Below are 21,566 nucleotides of genomic sequence, written 5' to 3'. Positions count from 1 at the left end.
CTTTTTATTATGTCGCAGGATCGCATACGTCCTGTCGGTTGTGGTTGACTCTTCCAGATAATTCTATCCTTAGTTTCAAAAATTACACACTCTAAAATCTGGGAACTTGTAGCTACACATTCTTCTTCAGTATCACTCAATACTACTTGCTGATTATCTTCTTCACTTGCTTCCGAAAGAGGATCTTCAATTTCAGAGTCACTTTCAATGCCACCTACTTCAGGAGATTCTTCATCATTAGAATCTCATAAATTATTAGCAATATCTTGCAAGTTCTGCAGCTGACAATGTATTTCGGGACATTTCACTGTAATTCAATATAATTTTAGGAGCTTAGTTGTCGACACTAACATCGATATCAAGCGACTGATAGCAGATGCATTATTTATTTCAAAATATGTATAGGTACCTACCTAACAATATTATTGCATTCCAACAATGATTATCAGTTTTTATTTAAAATTCACTCAGAATAGATATAACACCTATTGTAAACATCTCTTTGATGTTCACATCAAAGAGGCTTACATTGTTTGTTACACGTTTAGACTTTATTATTGGATTTCCAGAATCATAAATGTCGTTTAGATAATCCACAAAAACATTACCTGACTGCCAGATTAACTTCTGTAACAAATATTTAGACTTAAGGTATAAATACAAATAGGGTCTGACGGGCCCTTGTTGCCCATTTACTTGACAAAATTCTTTCGACGCAATAATTTCAAAAATGATAATGAATATTTTGAATAGCTCATGACTATGTTGAAGGAAACATATTTCTAAACAAATTCAGTGATGCATAAAATTCAATAAAAATTCATCAGTTTATGATAAAAGAATTGGCGTCTCGGGCCCGTTGGACCCACCTTGCCCGGATAAGGGTTAAGAAGATAATCTACTTTTTTTAAGAAAGAAAATAAATGCATGACTAGCTTTGTAAATATCATATTAACTTAATAAAAGCATCCTACCTTGCTAGATGTACAATTGCAAAGGATGGAAAGCCTCACACAATTGAAAAACTCTTTTACTACCGCTCCGGCCGCTGTGGAAATGGCCCAAACCGTGTTAGAAAAAAAGGCAGCCAAAGCAATTTAAAAAATGCCATTGTTAAACAACACAGTGAACAGGCGAATTACTGATATGTCTTCCAATATTGAAGAACAACTTTGTTTAAAACTTCAAGAATGCCCATATTTTGCACTTCAAGTAGATACAAACATAGCACACCTACTCGCATTTGTACGATTTGATTTTTATGAAGAAGTTATAGAAGAGTTTTTGATAATTGCTCCTGAATGCCGAAGTACACATTGTATCTATACACCGAGAAGAATTAAAAGTAGAAATAATTAGTAGACATATTTCTAACAAAAAATGATCGAGGGGAGCTTTGAACATGTACGCCCCCCCCCCGGTGTTTGGTGGTACGCCGCCACAATCTTCAAACTATTTCAGGTGGTACGCAGTTGCTAGAAAGTTGGGAACCCCTGGTATATACAGGGTGTCCAGAAACTCTACCGACAAACGAAGATAGGAGATTTCTCAAATAAATTTAAGACATTTTAACCCAATTCTTCTAGTCCGAAAATGCTTCATAAGTCTAAGGGAGCTAGAGCTCTTTGAAGATGGCGTCTTGTAATTAGTTTTTCTTAAATAACGCCAGAACGCGTTTATTTAGAAAAATGAAAATTGGTACGCATATTTATCTTCTAGAGATAAATCGATTACATTTATTGTGAATTTCTAGTACCGGTCATAGGCGTCCGTTTTGGGTAGGGCAAAGGTTATTTAATCGCATAACTTTTATGTCTTTAACTTTTAAGCATTTTTGACACTGGATTATTAAATTATGAGGTATGCTAGTACTAAAAGGTACTCTTGCTTTAAGTCAGTAGAACACACCGTTTTCTAGAAAAATCGATTTGAAAATTTTTCGTTTATTGAATTTCCAAAAAAATTTCAAAAAAAAAAACCATTTAGAAAAACGAAAACTGGTACGTTTATTTATATTCCAGAGACGAATCGATTTCATTAATTGCGAATTTCTAGTACCGGTCATATGCGTCCGTTTTGGGTAGGTGAAGAGTTATTTTATCGCATAACTTTGTTGTCTTTAATTTTTAAGAATTTTTGATTTTAGATTATTAAATTGTGAGGTATTTCAGTACTAAAAGTTACTCTTGCTATAAGTTGGTAAAATACACAGCTTTTTTGAAAAAATTTTTCAATTTTTTTTCAAATTCAAAAAACGAAAAATTTTCAAATCGATTTTTCTAGAAAACGGTGTGTCCTACCGACTTAAATCAAGAGTACCTTTTAGTACTAGAATATCTCACAATATAATAATCCAGTATCAAAAATGTTTAAAAGTTAAAGACAAAAAAGTTATGCGATAAAATAACCGTTGCCCTACCCAAAACGGACGCCTGTGACCGGTACTAGAAATTCAAAATTGATGAAATCGATTTATCTCTGGAAGATAAATATGTGTACCAATTATTGTTCTTCTAAATAGAAGCGTTCTGGAGGTATTTAAGAAAAACTAATTACAAGACGCCATCTTCAAAGAGCTCTATATCCCTTACGAAGCATTTTCGGACTAGATGAATTGGGTTAAAATGTCTTAAAATTATATGAGGAATCTCCTGTCTTCGTTTGTCGGTAGAGTTTCTGGACACCCTGTATAATATGTTTAATGATAATGTCATCGGCTTAAGTGACAAGGTATGCTATTTTGTTTTTTAAGAGATTGGGTCTTCCCACATTCAGCTGCGTTATGGCAGATTCAAGAAACTCGCTTTAGCCGTTTGAAATTTGAAAGCTTTCAGTAAATTAATTCAGTATAAGAGCCGTTGATGTTTTGAGTCCATATGAGCTTTTACGAAGCTTTATATGATTTGTATCTTCCCTTGGTTGGGTCATTATCGCTCAGCTTTTCCACTGAGGAACATAGGCCTCCAGTGCTCCCCATCTTGTGCCGAGTAAATATAATTTGTGGTAACCCTCTTTATATTTCCCATTCACGGTGTTCCATTTCTTATGTGCTCTCCTTTAAACATAATCTGTAATTACTGTTGTCGATCTTATAATGTAATTTCGGACTCTACCTTTTAGCATTAATCCCAACATCCACCGTTCCATGCCTCTCTGACCCACTCTGATGTTTTCCACAGATTTTTTACTATTTGTTAATGTTTCTGAACCATAAGCCCCGGCGCAAATTGATCCTAAGCCAGACACAACCTGCGTCGGCGGACTGCGTAGACCGTTCTGCGCATCCTACTATCAGTTCATGCGTTCGCAGGTCGAGCTTGGGAAGGCCTGTCGTCAACGTACAGTTTTCTGGGCCTTGGGACGGGTGACTCACCGCCAGATGTATATTTTTACGTGTTTTTGTTTGCGAGATGGAAATATCTGAAATGAATAAGCGGCGATATATTTTACACTATCTTGAATGAATAACATTTTATTTCTCTGTTGTATCAATCAGCACTACTCTACAAGTTTTCATTTATTCGTTTTAATATTGTATTGCAATAGTAGGGAATATAATATATCTGATTAAAACAGTGAATTTTTTACATGTTAATTATTTTTAATTTCTTGTGAAGTATCTAGTTAGTGTGGCTTTAGCCAATAAATCAAAGTTATGCGTTTACAAGAGCATATTATTTGAAAATTAAGGAGTACCATAATGTGTCATAATTATAATCTCCTTTATACAGATCAAAAAATTGTTTAGTATGTATTTCTAAATCCACACAATCATTGGATTGTCAATTTTAAACTTATCATATATTTATTAGACTTTTGTTTATCGTTAAAAATTAAATGATGGTTGTGAATTGTATTTTTTGTGTTATTTAATATTTTAGCAAAAACATAATCAGCAAAAATCTTATTTAAAACATGCGAACCGTTTTTGCAATCACAATCAATGCAGTGTTTAACTTATGCTTGTTATTATAAAGGTATGTAGAAATAGAATACTCAGTGTAAGATATCTTTTTATGCACCCGCTTTTGATCAAATTCGATGTTTTCGAAAGTCATACCGCTACGACTACTAGGGACGTGTAAGATATTTTTAAAACGTTACTAGTTACATGTACGGAACTATCGTTTTTTAGTTGCCTACTCAATTCAGTACAAGGATCAGATACATCAGTATTTGTACTCAGTACCACTGAGAACCGGTATCAATAGCAACCGTTACACGTTTGCACTTATTTTGCCCGTTCCTATTCGTTACGGCGACAGCCGACGGTCGGGTTAGCTTGTGTTAAATATGCGGCACGCTAGAAAAATAACTGCACAGGTCACCCGTCCCACCGGCGCAGGTTGTGACTCGCTTAGGTTCAATATGCGCCGGGGCTAAGTCAATATTGACACACACATTGTTCAAAAACCTTCATTTTCAGATCTGTCAGTATTCTTTTTATGCTAATGCTATTTTTATTCAACTTTTGATTTCACAAAAAATAAAACCTAATGTTAACATCTATAATTAAGAAGATTGAGGATAGGACAAACACGTTTGGCACACGATCAGGGAGCATCCATAAACTACGTCGTTGAAAAGAGGGAGGGGGTGACTTTGCTTATTGCGACGGTATACGACAGGGGGGAGTGGGCCATAAGTGCACATCCGACGTCGTTTGACGTTCACGAATATAATAAATATACCCTATTTTAGAATGAAAAAGAATTTTGAATTTGAAAAAGAGTTATTATCACTCGCAGCCTTAATAATATTGCTAGCAGTTTTATACAGAATATCAAACAAAACATTGTCCTATGTCTTTAAACAAACGCTTCTTTTCAGAACAACGTCTGCAAGCAATAAATAAACTGTTCACTTATTTACTGAATACTCTGTGTGAAAAAATTCTAAAAGAATGAATAGAAATAAAATATTCTATTCTATTTAGTTAGTATATTGTATCTATTTATACTTAATAAAAGAAATGGCATTGAAATCAAAACAAAATAAGTATCAAGATTTAAACACAAAGGTGTTGTCTTTTGTCCCTATAAAGCTAATTATTAGTTGTACAGTGAATTGAGAGAGTACGCGGATATTAATCAGCTACATAGTAATACTGATTTGGATACATTCGTAAATAAACTTTGAGAGCTAACTTTTAAAAATCTAGGAATAACATGGAATTAAAAAAAATCACTAAAAAGGGGGTCATGAGTTGCAATTGCGACGTCGGTATGAGGGGGGGGGGGGTCAACTGTAAACGACGCTTTACGACGGAAGGGGAGAGGGTGTACTCCAAAATTTTTACGACGTAGTTTATGGATGTTCCCTATCTTATGTCCTCTGCAGACCAACAGCTATGCTCCCACTGCAATACTATTCCTATCACCGTCACGCACATCCTCACACTACCAAGCCAGTCGCATTGCCAACAATATAAACCACGGTTTAAAAGAACTTCTGAACTGTTCAAGCTGACTCAAGAGCCTAATAGATTTTTTAAAGGATACACATCTGTTCACTTGACATCAGAACTAACCTTCACTGAGAAGATTAACACAATCATACCATCTAGAAAGCAAAAAGTCCCAAATATTAATGAGGACTTAATATGGTTCATTGATGGATCTAAAAATAGGCATGGTCCTGAAGTCTTTGGGCAGATATGTAGTAATAGTCTTACAACCTAGGTCAATATGCAACTGTGTTTTATGCTTTGGTGGCCTGCATTGATGAAATCATGGATGGAGGCCTCAAAGCAAAGAGAGTCAACATTTATACAAATAGCCAAGCAGCTATTGTGGCAGTAAAGAGCCCACTCAACAAATCAAAACTGGTGAGGTAATCCAAAGAACTTCTTCACAACCTGGCAAAGGATAATAAAGTATCTTTTAATATGGGTGCCGGGTCATAAAGGGGTGCGTGGGATTGAACGAGCAGATTTGTTGGCAAAACAGGCTCGAGAGAAACCTTTGTGGGCCAAAAACCATTCTGTGGTATCACTAAAGATGCTACAAAAAACTAGGTCCAGAAGTGGGTGATAAGTAACCATCAAAAGAAATGGAGAGCCTGTTAGGGGCAAACATTTTATAACACGAGATTCTAGTTCATCTTCTATGTCTTTGGTAAAACCATGGTTTCGGCCGTATAATAAAATAGTTTGTCTTAGGGGATAAAGGTCCCTCTGCTAGTGTTTGGATATCAGGAATACACTAAATACCCATACTATGTTTATTTAACCATTATATACGCTAGTAACGAGTTGGTGGACAGAGTCTATATGCTAACTACATTGATGTCTAAATAATGAATGATCAACGAATAATCTATTTCTTTACTTTCTACGTATCTATAAATAAATCCCAATTGTTTGTTATGATTTCATTCTTGAATGTGACCGTCAATTACTAATAGTACATAATTGCCGACTCCGTTGTTTTTCAAAACGAGTGGCCTACATTGCAGAAGCAATGTCACCTAATTTACGAAATCAAAACAATGCATTGAGACTTTTAAAAATTAAATCGATATGGATTACTCTTATTTTTTGAATGCTAATATAAATCCTGTACAGCCGAAAAATTTTATAAATGTCAGATTTTTTTCAGATGCCGTTTCAGTGTCGCCTCTAGAACGCCATATCTTCTTGCTGTCTCGTTCCGGCTTTACATTTATGAGTACTCGGATCCGAGTTATTCTACTCGGAGTGCATCTCGGGATACAAACGCCTTCTCGGAACCTCTTGTCACTTGGATAGGAGCACGGATCGGAGCTGAACGCAAACCGAGTAGCAGTATGAGAGCGCGTGTAATTTACAAATAGGAAATGGCGGAACTCAGATTTTCTGGAAAACAGATAGGACAGTTTATTGATTTTTATTCATCATTTGAATGTTCATGGAATGTTAACTCAAGGATATAATATTTTCACATATAAAGTGAAGAAAAAGTGAAAAGAATCGCTCGTATTCAATGTAAACGGGCACCTCAAAAATGGGTCATTTTTGATGTGTCGTATCTCGTAAACCTGTTGTCCGATTTAAGTAATTTTTTTAATATGTTATAGCCTTATTCTTTAACAATATCGCTGTAATAATATTGTTGCTAGACAGGTAAATTTTCATTGTATACCGGGTGTACCAATCAAACTGGGTTTTTTTCTCTATTTTCAGAACACCCTGTGAAATCTAGCCTTTATAAAATATTGAAATTAAAACCCAAATGTAGCCCCAGGTTTTCTTAACATTCTGTTTTTTTTATTCATTCGCTTATGTTGGATAATAAAAAAGTTAGGGACTTTAACAACTAGCCATATTCTTTATCAATACAGGGTGTTTCTAAATAAGTGCGACAAACTTTAAGGGGTAATTCTGCATGAAAAAATAATGACCGTGTGCTTGATAAACCCATGTCCGCAAATGCTTCGTTTCCGAGTTACGGGATGTTGAACTTTGTCTTACAAACTGACCATTTATTTATTGCTCTAAAACCGGTTGAGATATGCAAATGAAATTTGGTAGGTTTTAAGAGGTAGTTATTGCGCATTTTTCTGACATCTATCTATAAGCGAGGTTCCTACAGCCTCTGCCGCTTCTCGCATTTCGACCGCCATCTTTTTCTGTCCTGTCCTGCCTTTTGACAAACAATTAAAAATTTTATATTCACCATTGGCGTGCATGCGGGTAATATGACCAATATACACGCCAATGGTGAATATAAATTTTTAATTGTACCTATGTCAAAAAATGCGGAATAACTACCTCTTAAAACCTACCAAATTTCATTTGCATATCTCAACCGGTTTAAGAGCAATAAATAAATCTTCAGTTTGTAAGACAAAATTCAACATCCCGTATCTCGGAAACGAAGCATTTGCGGACATAGGTTCATCAAGCAAACGGTCATTATTTTTTCAGACAGAATTACCCCTTAAAGTTTGTCGCACTTATTTAGAAACACCTTGTATTGATAAAGAACATGGCTAGTTGTTAAAGTCCCTAACTTTTTTATTATCTAACATAAAGGAATGAATAAAAAACATAATGTTAAGAAAACCTGGGCTATATTTGGGTTTTAATTTCTATATTTTATAAAGGCTAGAATATTCCACAGGGTGTTGTGAAAATTGAGAATTAACCCAGTTTGATTGGTACACCCGGTATACAATGAAAATGTACCTATCTAGCAACAATATTCTTACAGCGATATTGTTAAAGAATAAGGCCATAACATATCAAAAAAAATACTTAAATCGGACAATAGGTTTAGGAGATACGAGACATCAAAAATTACCCATTTTTGGGGTGCCCGTTTTTCGTGCCTGTGAGTGTATTTTAGCTTTCAAATCTACAAATTATTAGTTTTATACAGTCAGAGGATCAAGTGTGACCCCCCTGTCAGTTCGTTTATTTTAACGACAAAATCGCTCAGACACGTCGATTTTTAAACTTTTTCTAATATCTGCCGGTATCGATGTTTCAATAATTCGATAAACCCACCTTCAGGTGACAGCCACACCATCAATTTTTTAAATAACAGAGGGGATCCTGTGACCCTTTCTTTTAAAAGTGGTAAAAATCTGATTTCAAAAAGATATTACACTAATTGAAACCTACAGCCAACATGTAGGATATCAAGTAACAGTATATTTAATAATAAAACACTGAAAAACTTTCGTCTTCAATACTTCCACAAAATTTATTAAGTTAAATCAAAACAAAATTTTTCAGTGTCTTTATGACTATTATGACTATTTACATTATTTTATTTGTCCCTTACAAATTTATCATTGTACAATTTGCATTAAGATAAGACCTACCCACATCTGAGAAGAGCTAGTCGAAGTATTAACGATAAAATTGGCATCTCAAGTGTTGTTTTATAGTAACAAAATTTCTCAATGAAAAATTTTAATTAATTTCCTGTAGTATATATTGGCAAAATATAACTTCTTACATTTTGAACACATAATAATATACTTAAAGCATACAGTTTTACTTGTATAAAGGAATTAAATAAAGGAATTAAATAAGTACAGAACTGAAAATAATACTTAAAAATATAAAAATACTTTGGGTATGCGTCTTTTGTCTCTAATATCAGTTATTTTCAAAACTACGACCCAAAGTTCGAACATGGAATCCAATTTGAATCAGTGCTTGATGATCGAGTATTTTTCTTCCATCAAATACATACGCAGGCTTCATCATACTTGAATAGATTCTTTTGTAATCTAGAGTCTGAAAAAGATAGAAGTAAGTTTTGCAGTAAATTTTACAGTTAATAAACTAAATGTAGAATAAATTCGAGGTATAGATAACTAATACATAATAAACTTACGTGCATAGAAATCGGCCCACTTCAAAATTTGGTCATATTTGATGTCTCATATTTCCTAAACCTGGTGGCCGATTTAAGCGATTTTTTGAACATGTTATAGCCTGATCCTATAACAATATCACTGTAATAGTATTGTTGCAAAACAGGTAAATTTTCAATGTATACCGGGTGTACCCATTAAACTGTTTTTTTTTTCTCAAAGTTCGCATCACCCTGTGGAATATTCTAGCATTTATAAAATACTGAAATTAAAACCCAACTATAGCCTTAGGTTTTCTTAACATTCTGTTTTCTGATTCATTCGTTTATGTTGGATAATAAAAAAGTTAAGTACTTTAACAACTAGACATGGTCCTCATCAATACACGGTGTTGTACTTATGTAAACAGCTGATCTTCCAGTAAGCAACCAAACAATCACAGCTTCTTTTGCAGACGATAAAGCGATAATGGTTAAACACAAAGACCCAGTCATAGTCGCAAGAATTCTCCAACAACATCTAGTAAAAATTCAGGACTGGACAAGAAACTGGAGAATTAAAGTCAACGAAGTAAAATCAGTGCAGGTTACATTTACCAAATGCAGAGGTACAGTGCCACCTGTTACACTAAATGGACAAGATCTGCCTCAATCTGACAGCGTCAAGTATTTAGGGATGCACTTGGACAAAGGACTGACCTGGAGAAAGCACATTTTTAAAAAAAGAAAACAACTTGGCTTGAAACTCAGCAAATACTACTGGCTATTGGGAAGACATTAAAACTTAGTTTAAAAAACAAATTATTGGTGTATAAAGTAGCCTTAAAACCAATATGGACATATGGTGTACAACTATGGGGTACGGCTGCAAACTCAAACATAGAGATATTGGAACGCTTCCAGTCGAAGGTACTACGGACCATAACAAATGCACCTTGGTTTGTACCAAACAGAGAAATCCGAGACGATCTCCAAGTAGCCACAATTAAGGAGATAGTGAGTGAATACAGCAGCCGCTATTTGGTAAAATTAGAAAACCACCCAAATAATCTTGCACTGAACCTGCGAGATAATAGTGAGCAGACTCGGAGACTGAAGAGGCACAAACCATTGGAGCTACCATATAGGTTCTAAGCAGCAGTGAAGTTAAGTGTAGTGCAGTGCAGTGAAGTACTTACCCGTACAGGGCACAGTTCAAAAATTTAAGAGACTAGTGGAGCCTTTGTTATCACTAGATAACAAATCCAAATTTATACATACACCCCTTTGAACATACAACAAACATGCTTATAATTTTTATGTATTGATTGCATGTAGTAAATATCCTATAATAAAAAAAATACACGGTGTTTCTAAATATGTGCGACAAACTTTAAGGGGTAATTCTGCATGAAAAAATAATGACAGTTGGCTTTATAAACGTATGTCCGCCAATGTTTCGTTTCCGAGATACGGGATGTTTCATACAAACTAACGATTTATTTTATTCCTTTAAAACCAGTTGATATATGCAAATGAAATTTGGTGGGTTTTAAGACGTAGTTATTGCACATTTTTTGGCATACAATTAAGAATTTAATATTCACCATTAGCGCGCGTACGTGTAATATGACCAATCTATTACCCGTATGCACGCTAATGGTGAATATAAAATTCTTTATTTTATGTAAAAAAATCCGCAATAACTATCTCTTAGAACCTACCAAATTTAATTTGCATATCTCAACTGGTTTTAAAGCAATAAATAAATCGTCAGTTTGTAAGAAAAAATTCAACATCCGGTATCTCGGAAACGAAACACTTGCGGACATACGTTTGCAAAGCCAACTGTCATTATTTTTTTATGCAGAATTACCCCTTAAAGTTTGTCGCACTTATTTAAAAACACCGTGTATCGATGAAGAACATGTCTAGTTGTTAAAGTACCTTATTATTCAACATAAACGAATGAATCAAAAAACAGAATGTTAATAAAACCTGAGGCTATAGTTGGGTTTTAATTTCAGTATTTTATAAATGCTAGAGTATTCCACAGGGTGATGCGAACTTTGAGAAAAAAACACAGTTTGATTGGTACACCCAGTATACAATGAAGATTTACCTGTTTTGCAACAATAATATTACAATGGTATTTCTTAAGAATCAGGCTATAACATGTTCAAAAAATCACTTAAATCGGCCAACAGGTTTAGGAAATATCAGACATCAAAAATGACCAAATTTTTAAGTGGGCCGATTTCTATGCACGTAAGTTTATACACTACTCAACAATTGAAGTGGATAATTTTAAAATTCCTAAAATTAACATATAAAACTATTTTTTAAATAATTGCCTGTACTATACTCTATATGCTATCTTTATTGCCAATATTTTGTGCATGTGGTTTTTTTCTCCCTATTCTTATCGGCCCTTATCTCGTACAAAGAGAGAATTGTTGTTCCAAACATGAATATATCATTCGTATAAAAGTGCTTGTATTGGCTTTACCAGTTGTCAATAAGTCAAGAAATCTATTTATCACAAAAACATTATGCCGCAAAGACGTTTAGAACTAGAGCAGCTCGAGCAATTAGTTCGTTGGATCCAACAAGGCATAACTTAACAAGAGGTTGCTATGAGTCTACATGTATCGCAAAGTGTGATAAGTCGTGCATGGAATCGGTATGTAGCAACTGGATCTGCAACATACAGGCATGGAGGAGGAAGATAACGATCTACAACTCGTCGGCAAGACCGTTTTGTAGTTCTGACGGCAAAAAGAAACCCAACATTCACGGCTTCCAGAACTAACAGTATCTTCAGGCATGCTACTGGACCAGCGATTTCCAGTCAAACTGTTAGAAGACGGTTACATGCATCCAATTTAAGGGCTAGACGGCGCGCTACCCATCCACGACTAACTAGGGAGCAGCGTGCATGCAGATATCGCTGGGCGATGGAACACTATCAGTGGAATTTCGAAAATTGGAGGAATTGTCTCTTTACTGACGAGTCCAGACTTCGTTTGTATACGAATAATGGCCAAATATTGGTGTGGAGGGAAAGAGGACAGCGTTACAATGAAAATTTGAGAGTCCCAACCACTCTTTTTGGAGGTGGATCCGTTTGCGTGTGGGGAGGCATATGTTTTGACGCTCGCACGGACTTAGTCGTCTTAATTAATGAGACAATGACTGCTACATGATATCGAGACAGAGTCATAGTACCAATAGTTGTTCCATTTTTTGGTGCAATAGGCGAACAATTTGCTCTAATTGATGATAATGCTCGCCCTCACCGTGCGAGAATTGTCAACGAGTGTATAGAAGCTCATGGCATTACAAGAATGGAGTGGCCACCGTGTTCACCTGATATGAATTGCATTGAACATGTTTGGGCCGAAATGTCTAGGCAACAAAACAGGCTCCTTCAACCGCCCCAAACCTTAGATCAGTTGGCCAATACATTACGCGCGATTTGGGAACGTATACCGCAGCAGTTCATCAATAATTTAATAAGAGGTCTTCCAAATAGAGTTAGAGCGCTAAGGCGACACAGAGGTGGACCCACACACTATTAATTTTTCTTTTCGGGATATTAGAAATTGAGCAGGAATAGAAATTTTAGGTTGTTAATTTTACAATTTTTGTTTATTTTCTATTTTTTTCTTAAAGAATTTCTTTCTTTCGGTTCATCTGTATGAAAATACGAAGTAAAAATAAATCTTTATTTATATCACTCCATTTTTCTATTTGACCTTATGAACAAAAAATAAAATACACATTTTCAAAATATCCACTTCAATTGTTGAGAAGTGTATAATGAAAACACAACTCTGTTAATACAACTAGATGAAAATGCAAATCCCATCCCTATTAAGAGAAGAGTTAAACAAGGAGACGTAATATCGCCAAAGCTTTTTGCTCTAGAAGACGTCTTCAAAACTACAAACTTGTCAACATATATGGCATTAACGTTAATGGCAACAAGTTAAACCACCTCAGATTCGCTGACGACATCATGATATAGCGAGCACATTCGAGGAACTGCAAATTATGATTGAGGAATTCGCAAGCAGCTCCCAATACGTCGGCCTAAAAATGAATATGGCACAAACAGAAAGAATACCAAACACAGACAACCCCAAACGTGAACTATAAATGGCAGTGAAATACAGTCGATCCCGCTTATTAGAGTACCGCTTATAGGAATATCCCGGTTTAAGGAATGGAATGTTGAGGTCCCGAAACGTTTCTATTTACTCCTTAATAAATTTAACTGCTTACAGGAATACGTTTTTGTAAAATGGTACCGCTTATTAGAATATATTTTTCAAGTAACCAAAAACTTTTTATGTACAATTTCCCACGAATTTAAATGATTTCTGGTTTATAGGACCTGTCGATAATAAACACTTTATTACGGGCACCAATTCTAACCTCCGCCAAACATTTACCGATCATAAAGTAGGTACTTTTTCATTTGTGTAAATATTAACAACGACGTGGGTGGTGGGTGAGCAATAAGAATATTTACACAAATGAAAGAGTACCTACTTTATGATCGGTAAATGTTTGGCGGAGTTTAGAATTGGTGCCCGTAATAAAGTAAGTAATAATAAAGTGTTTATTATCGACAGGTCCTATAAACCAGAAATCATTTAAAGTCGTGGGAAATTGTACATAAAAGGTTTTTGGTTACTTGAAAAATATATTCTAATAAGCGGTACCATTTTATAAAAACGTATTCCTATTAGCAGTTAAATTTATTAAGGAGTAAATAGAAACGTTTCGGGACCTCAAAATTCTATTTCTCAAATTCTACATATTTTATTATTGACATACATACAACAGACTTACTTTTTTCCGAAAAAATAATCGGTAATCTGAAACAAATTTTTTTTGTTACCTAAAATATTAGTAACTTGTTGCTTTAAAATATTATAATTAAAAAATTGACATTGGTTTTACCCTCCAGAAAACTTCATATAATACATATTATAAAGCGGTTTTTATAATATAATAACCGCTTTATAATATGTCACTAAAACCAATGTCAATTTTTTAATTATTATATTTTAAAGCAACAAGTGACTAATATTTTAGGTAACAAAAAAAATTAGTCTCAGAGTACCCATTATTTTTCCAGAAAAAAAGTAAGTCTGTTGTATGTATGTTAATAAGAGAATATGTATACCTATCTACATAAATATTATTGCATACATTTCATACATATTTGTGTATGTATGCACAGATAATGTAGTTTGGTGTTTTAATAAAATAAGCAATAGTTATACTCGGTACTGTATTATTGACATAAAAAGAAATAAAATCATATACATATGTACATCACGTATGTATGTACATACATACATGTACATGTACAAAGTGGGTTGTACTATTATGACACATATATTCAGTACATTTATTTCTACTAGCCACCACTGATCTGTTATTAGAATATCCCGGTTATATGAATATTTTTGCTTGGCACGAAGGCTATTCCAATAAGCGGCTTCGACTGTAGTAGGAATATATCCACCTAAGCCAAATTCTAAAACTTGACGAAGACAACTGAACTTGACTGAAGTCAACGCGATAAATAACTTCGATAAGATGCTGGTTAAATGATTAAAACGTGTGAAGAGATATCGACTTTATTATCTAAGACACTAAAACTAAACAGCAAAAATATAGGATAAGTCCTTACCCTTGAACTGTCGAAAGTTTTGATAAAACACGAACGACACTTTGAATAGATTTGCACGATAAGATGGGATTGTTTCGCCCAAGCCGTGGTGTTTTGACGCGTATGCCCTTATGAACCTTTTCTTGTGCGAATGTGCTTTGCCGACTGCCTGTATGCGACTCTCCTCTTTCATATGATGATATGTGTATATACGTCATAAAAAAAGGCAAAAATAAAGAATAAGAGGGCATAAACATGGCCCCCGCCTTGGCAAACACTGCCAACAAATACCGCTAAATAACTGTTCAAAATGTCTTAACTAACTTAGTCCGAAATAGGCAACGGACACACTTTGGCGAAGGAACGAGTAATAATACCATTGTCTGTCTTTATCTTGAAAACTCTTGCTACACCATCGCTGCCGCGAATCAGTTCAATCACGCGACCTAATTTCCACCTTAATGGAGGCAAATTGTCCTACTTAATAAGCACTAACGCGTTTTCCGTCACTTCACCATGAGTAGTAGTCCACTTGGTACGCTTCTGTAGTTCGGAGATGTATTCCTTGTTTCAGCGCTCCCATATGTGCTGGGAAAGCTGCTGGATATGTTGAAACTTCGAGAGACGATTAACTGGGATATGACGAAGATCTGGATCTGGATTGATAGTAAGTGGTCTTCCGATGAGAAAATGTGCAGGAGTCAAGGGGGAGAGATCATTAGGATCACATGATAAAGGATGAATAGGTCGGGAATTTATTATGGCCTCAATTTGCACAAGCAACGAATAAAATTTCTCGAACGTTAGGTGGGCATTTCCCAAGACTCTATGTAAATGATGCTTAACTGTTCTTACCCCGCTTTCCCACAAGCCGCCAAAATGAGGAGAATACGGAGGTATGAAAGACCACGAAATATTATCCTTTAGCAAGGATTCTCTTATTGCTGGAGTGTGCTGCTCTAAAAACTCTTTCAAAGCTCTCAATTCCGAACTAGCTGTTATGAAATTGGTCCCATTATCGGAAACCATCTTTTGAGGCTTGCCTCTACGCGCAACAAATCTTTTAAAAGCCAACAGAAATGATTCCTTAGATAATTCTGTAACTAATTCTAAATGTATGGCCTTCGTACAGAAACAAATGAACAAACAGATATAACTCTTTATTAATCGGCAACCTCGACCCTTTCTATCGCGAATTAAGAAAGGTCCCGCATAATCCACACCGGTCACGATGAACGGTGGTCCACCTGCGATGCGCGACGCAGGTAGATTTCCCATTATTGGCTGAATGGGCTTAGATTTCAAACGACAACATTTCACACATTTATGCACGGTACGTCGTGCTAAATTTCTATCCGATATAGGCCAAAAAGTTTCTCTTATTGGTAGAGAGTAAAAGTTGAGGACCCGCATGCATTAAGTCCTTATGAAAATGATTAAATATCAAAACCGTAACTACATGATCTGCCCCTAAAATGATTGGGTGCCTTTTATCATACGCAAATTCCGAATGTTTTAAACGACCGCCTACTCTCAGAATGCCCTGACCATCAAGAAATGGAGATAAGTTTATGAGCTTACTGTTTTTCTCCAGAGGCCTTTTCTGACTCAAAAGACCAATTTCGCTAGAGAACGTTTGTGCCTGGCATATTTTTAAAATTTGATTAAAAGCGGAATTTATTTCTTCTGCCGAAAGGGGATCGGAAGTCTTTTCCTTGCTTTTACAAAGGTGAATAAATCTGAACACATACGCGGCGGTTCGCTTCAATCGCAAAATATTGGAAAAGCGCCCAAACGAAAATACTTCACGATTGTGTGTTGCGTCCAGCTTGTTGACAAAAACCTTTATGTTTTTTCGCTCTTCGCTTATTTCAGTAGGCGCAACTTGTAAATTTGGCCATTTATCAGATTCTTGCATGAGCCACTCGGGTCCATGCCACCATAAGTTGCATTCCATTATTTTTTCTGGCTCCACGCCTCTGGACACTAAATCTGCAGGATTATCTTTACCAGGAACATGCCGCCATTGCGCAAATGACGTGGTTTCTTGTATTTCGGCTACGCGATTGCTCACAAATGTCTTCAATAAATTAGCCGGGGTTTTCAACCAGCTAATCACTATTGAGGAGTCTGTCCAGAGGTAGCATGCGTTAAATTGTACATTTAATGACATTTTGACCTTATTGGTCAAACGCGATAAAATTATTGCTCCGCAGAGCTCTAAACGCGGCAAGGTAACGGGTTTTACGGGCGCAACCTTGCTCTTCGCACATAATAAAAATGAATGTGATCTACCTAACGTATCGGTAGATTTTACGTATATGCAAGCGCCGTATGCTCTTTCAGATGAATCACAAAATCCATGCAGTTCAATATTGACCTCGCGAGAACATATGACGTGCCGCGGTATTTTTAACTTATTTAAATGCCGTAGTGCGCTCCTGAATTGCAGGTAATTTTTCGCTAAATGCTCGGGTATGGGGTCATCCCACGAAACACGCTCCAGCCATAACCTTTGCAGCATAATTTTCGCGGTAATTGTACACGCGCCTAACAGACCCAAAGGATCGAAAATTTGAGCTATTTCCGATAATAAAATTCGCTTCGTAACGGTACGACATAGAGACGAATTTATACTATAAAATAAAGTATCCGATTGAGGTGAATATAACAAACCTAAAGTTTTCGCGTTTTCATTTTCGCCGAATTGAATAACCGAGCCCGCTACAGTAGTATCCTGAATATCTCTTAATACTTCCGGTTCATTTGAATAAAATTTACGCAATGTGAATCCTCCTGTCTTGAGGACCTCAAAAAGTTGCTTACAGGTTTCGCGCGCCTTTCGTTTTAAATTAAAACCCGTTAATAGATCGTCTACGTAAAAATCGTTCCTTATAATGTTAGCAAGGTCCGGGTTCTTAGCTTCTAGCTCCTCACCCAATGCCATTAGACACTTTATCGCCAAATATGAAGAGCATTTCATCCCATACGTCACTGTTTGCAATTGAAAAACCTCAATAGCCTCTTTCGGACGATTTCGCCACAAAATGCATTGCAAAGATTTCTGCTCGTCTTCAACCAATACCTGGCGGTACATCTTTTCTATGTCGGCATTCACCACATATAGATGGGTTCGGAACCGTAATAAAATGGAGAGAAGATCATTTTGCAGGGTTGGCCCAGCCATTTGAATGATTTAATGAGACGCCGCTTGTTGTTGGAGCGCTACAATCGAACACGACGCGCAAACGTGTGATCAGAGAACTTTCCTTTAGAACTGGATGATGTGGCATAAAATAAAATGTGCCCTTTTCGCTAAAGTCTGTTACCGCTTCCGAAACTTTACACAAACTTTTCATATGACCTAATTCTTTATATTCCTCAATGAATGTGCTATAAAGAGCTCTTAAATCAGCGTCTTTACTTAATTTTCGCTCGAGATTTAAAAAACGATATTTCGCTTGCCGAAAAGAATCTCCGAGTGAACTTATCGGTTCCTTGAACGGTAAGGATACTATGAATTTTCCCGCCGCATCGCGTTTTACGGTATTCGCGAAATGTTTCTCGCACGCAACTTCTTCGCTTGAGAAGGCCGGTTTTTCGCTAAAAGCCTCCTCTAGCTCCCAGAACTTACTTAACTGCTCTGTGACTTCCATAGTGTTGGCAAAATTACACTTGGTTGTTCCGTTTCCTGCCGAGTTATTTCGGGTAGAGTAAGGCCCTGCTATGATCCAACCAAATGAAGTTTCCTGCATAAATGGCTTATTCTTCCCTAAACTGATTCTATTCGTGCCAAGAATTTGCCAGAACAGATCACTTCCTATTAATAATTCGACCCGTTGTGGTTTATAGAAGTAATCATCCGCTAACTGCAAATGACTGGGTATCCCTAGTATGAAGCCTGTAATTTCCGGAATTACGAAACAGTTTAAAATTGTACAAAAGCTCGTGTTGCTACGGGATTGTACTTTTATTGCGCACCTGAAACGAACGGGAGATGACGCGTTGTTTATCCCTAAGACAGAGATGTCCACTCTGCTTCGTTTAATTTGAAGTCTATCGCATAAGTTTTCCGTGATGAATGAGCTCTGCGAGCCGCAGTCTAGTAGCGCTCGCACCGCGTATGAGTTGCCCTGGCCATCGACAATATTGACCAATACTGTAGATAGTATGCTTTGTTCAGGGCTGGCCTTGCTGCTAACAGCAGAAGCTGTCAAATTGGTAGTATTTAGAGTGCCTTGTAGGTCATCTACCGCTTGATTTTCGCTCGCGTTTACTACAGGTTGTCGCATTGAAGGTGTGCTTCGCTCGCTTGACCTATCGGGGTGCAAATACGTGTGATGCCTAGAAGAACATCTCTTGCACGTTGATTGTTTACACCGCCTGTAGTAGTGTCCCCCCTTAAGACAGTTCGTGCAAAGGTTCATCTTTCGTACTTTATCGAATTTTTCCTTCGATGAAAGCCTTAAAATTCGCCGCATTGATAGATAGCATGTTCCCCTTTGCACATAGGGCAACATCTCGCACTATCTGTATTGTTTGGAGTGTCTTGCGATGAGTATAGACCGCGAGTATTCTGCGAATTTTTTGTATTCCGCGGATATGCGCCCGCTTGCGAATTATTTCGCGTATTCTGTTTTTCCGCTTGATTTGCCTCAATTGATTCCAAGAGGTCCGCTCTTGATTTTAAAAACGTCTTAAAATCGTCGAAACTAGGTATTTCGTTGCTCGTCTTGCTGTTCTCCCACGCGCGTAAAGTATATGTGTCAAATTTGCTCGAAATAATATGAATGAGGAGAACGTCCCAATATTCTGTAGGTAAGCCTAGTTGCTTTAATGCGTATAAATGTTTTGAAAAGATGTCAACTAGTTGCCGCAATCTACCAGATGACTCTTTATTTATTGGTTCTATATTGAATAACGCATTGACGTGATTGGATATTAATAATCTATTATTATCGTACCTTTCCCTAACTAATTTCCACGCAATCTCGTAATTTTCCGCAGTGAATTCCAAAGTTCGTATGATTTGAGCCTTGTAGAGAACTTCTTAAATAATGAAAACGCCTAATATTATCTAAGTACTCATTCCTGTTGACTAAGGACTCAAAGATATTGGCATAATCAAGCCAATTATTCATATCCCCGTTAAAATGTCCTAATTCTATCGGTTTCAGCTCGATACAGTGACCCGCGTATGAATTTTTAGAGCGCTCACTAGCTTTATCGCCCCCATAATCGCGGATGATTTTTCTCGCGATCGCTACTACAGAAGAGTGCTTATTATAAAATTCCTCGCGCTCAAGAACCTCCGTAGCTAACTGATCCGCTTTGACTAAAGTTTCAATTTGATCTTGAATTTCATTAAATTCAACTAAGCTCTCAATACCGTTCAACATTTCGACCGTCTGTAACACCTCTAACTCTGAAATGCTGTCACCCTTTTTTATTCTGTCATGTAATGGAGAGATGTATTTGCTAAAGATTGTAACCTTGGCTTTCTGAGAACCTCGTCTACGACTAAGACTTTCCATATCGCAAATGATTGTTTAACAAATTGCTAAAGTAATCTATTCAAAATAAAAACCCAAAATGATCATTCAATAAAATGATAGTATACCTAATTTATTCAAAATAAATCCGCCAATGATTAATCAATGTAATTTGTTCAAAATAACCCGCAAAAATGATTATTCGACAAAATGACAATATAATTTATTCAAAATGATTATTCGACAAGATGACAATCTAATTTATTCAAATAAATCCGCAAATGATTAATAAATGAAATGCTTGTAACTTATTCAAAATTACCCACAAAACGTCCATTCAAATATCTTCGTTGACTATACAAACAAAAACATAGATGTCATAAATTATGGTAGGTAATAAATTTAAGGATAAAGGAGTTCTCACCAAATCTGCAGAGCTGTCATCAGTTTTCCTCAAAAACACAGATAACGCAAAAATTTCTATTTACACGCTTGTCCTTTGAAATGAAGAAATACGATAAACACTTAAAAACATCTGGTTTAGCGTGGCCAGCGCTCGCCTACTCGCAACGTTGCTTAACATCTGTGCAGTCGGCCAGTTGTATACTGTTTTGTCGCACTTAAAAGGGCCCGTTCGAAAAGTCTTTTATCTTCTTCTTTCACGTTGAATATTTAATTGGCTTAGAAGGACCATGAACTTGACTGAAGTCAACGCGATAAATAACTTCGATAAGATGCTGGTTAAATGATTAAAACGTGTGAAGAGATATCGACTTTATTATCTAAGACACTAAAACTAAACAGCAAAAATATAGGATAAGTCCTTACACTTGAACTGTCGAAAGTTTTGATAAAACACGAACGACACTTTGAATAGATTTGCACGATAAGATGGGATTGTTTCGCCCAAGCCGTGGTGTTTTGACGCGTATGCCCTTACGAACCTTTTCTTGTGCGAATGTGCTTTGCCGACTGCCTGTATGCGACTCTCCTCTTTCATATGATGATATGTGTATATATGGGCATAAAACTACCACGTTGCCACGTCATAAAAAAAGGCAAAAATAAAGAATAAGAGGGCATAAACAACAACCAAAG

At 36.2% G+C, this 21,566-nt stretch overlaps 1 protein-coding gene across 2 annotated transcripts in view; it reads right to left on the bottom strand.

The window, feature by feature from the left end:
* Positions 1-8,897: 8,897 nt before the first annotated feature.
* LOC114334292 (UDP-glucose 6-dehydrogenase) overlaps positions 8,898-21,566 on the bottom strand; it is a 56,410-nt gene continuing 43,741 nt past the window's right edge. For both annotated transcript variants that reach the window (XM_028284331.2, XM_028284330.2), the window contains exon 10: positions 8,898-9,229. In XM_028284331.2, coding sequence (XP_028140132.1) covers positions 9,089-9,229 — 141 coding nt within the window. In that variant the 3' untranslated portion in view covers positions 8,898-9,088. The remainder of the gene's footprint in view (positions 9,230-21,566) is intronic.

The sequence above is a fragment of the Diabrotica virgifera genome, chromosome 10, assembly GCF_917563875.1.
Source record: "Diabrotica virgifera virgifera chromosome 10, PGI_DIABVI_V3a".
NCBI lineage: Eukaryota > Metazoa > Arthropoda > Insecta > Coleoptera > Chrysomelidae > Diabrotica > Diabrotica virgifera.
Note: the sequence above shows the minus strand (reverse complement) of the source record. Positions and strands in the feature narration are given on the sequence as shown.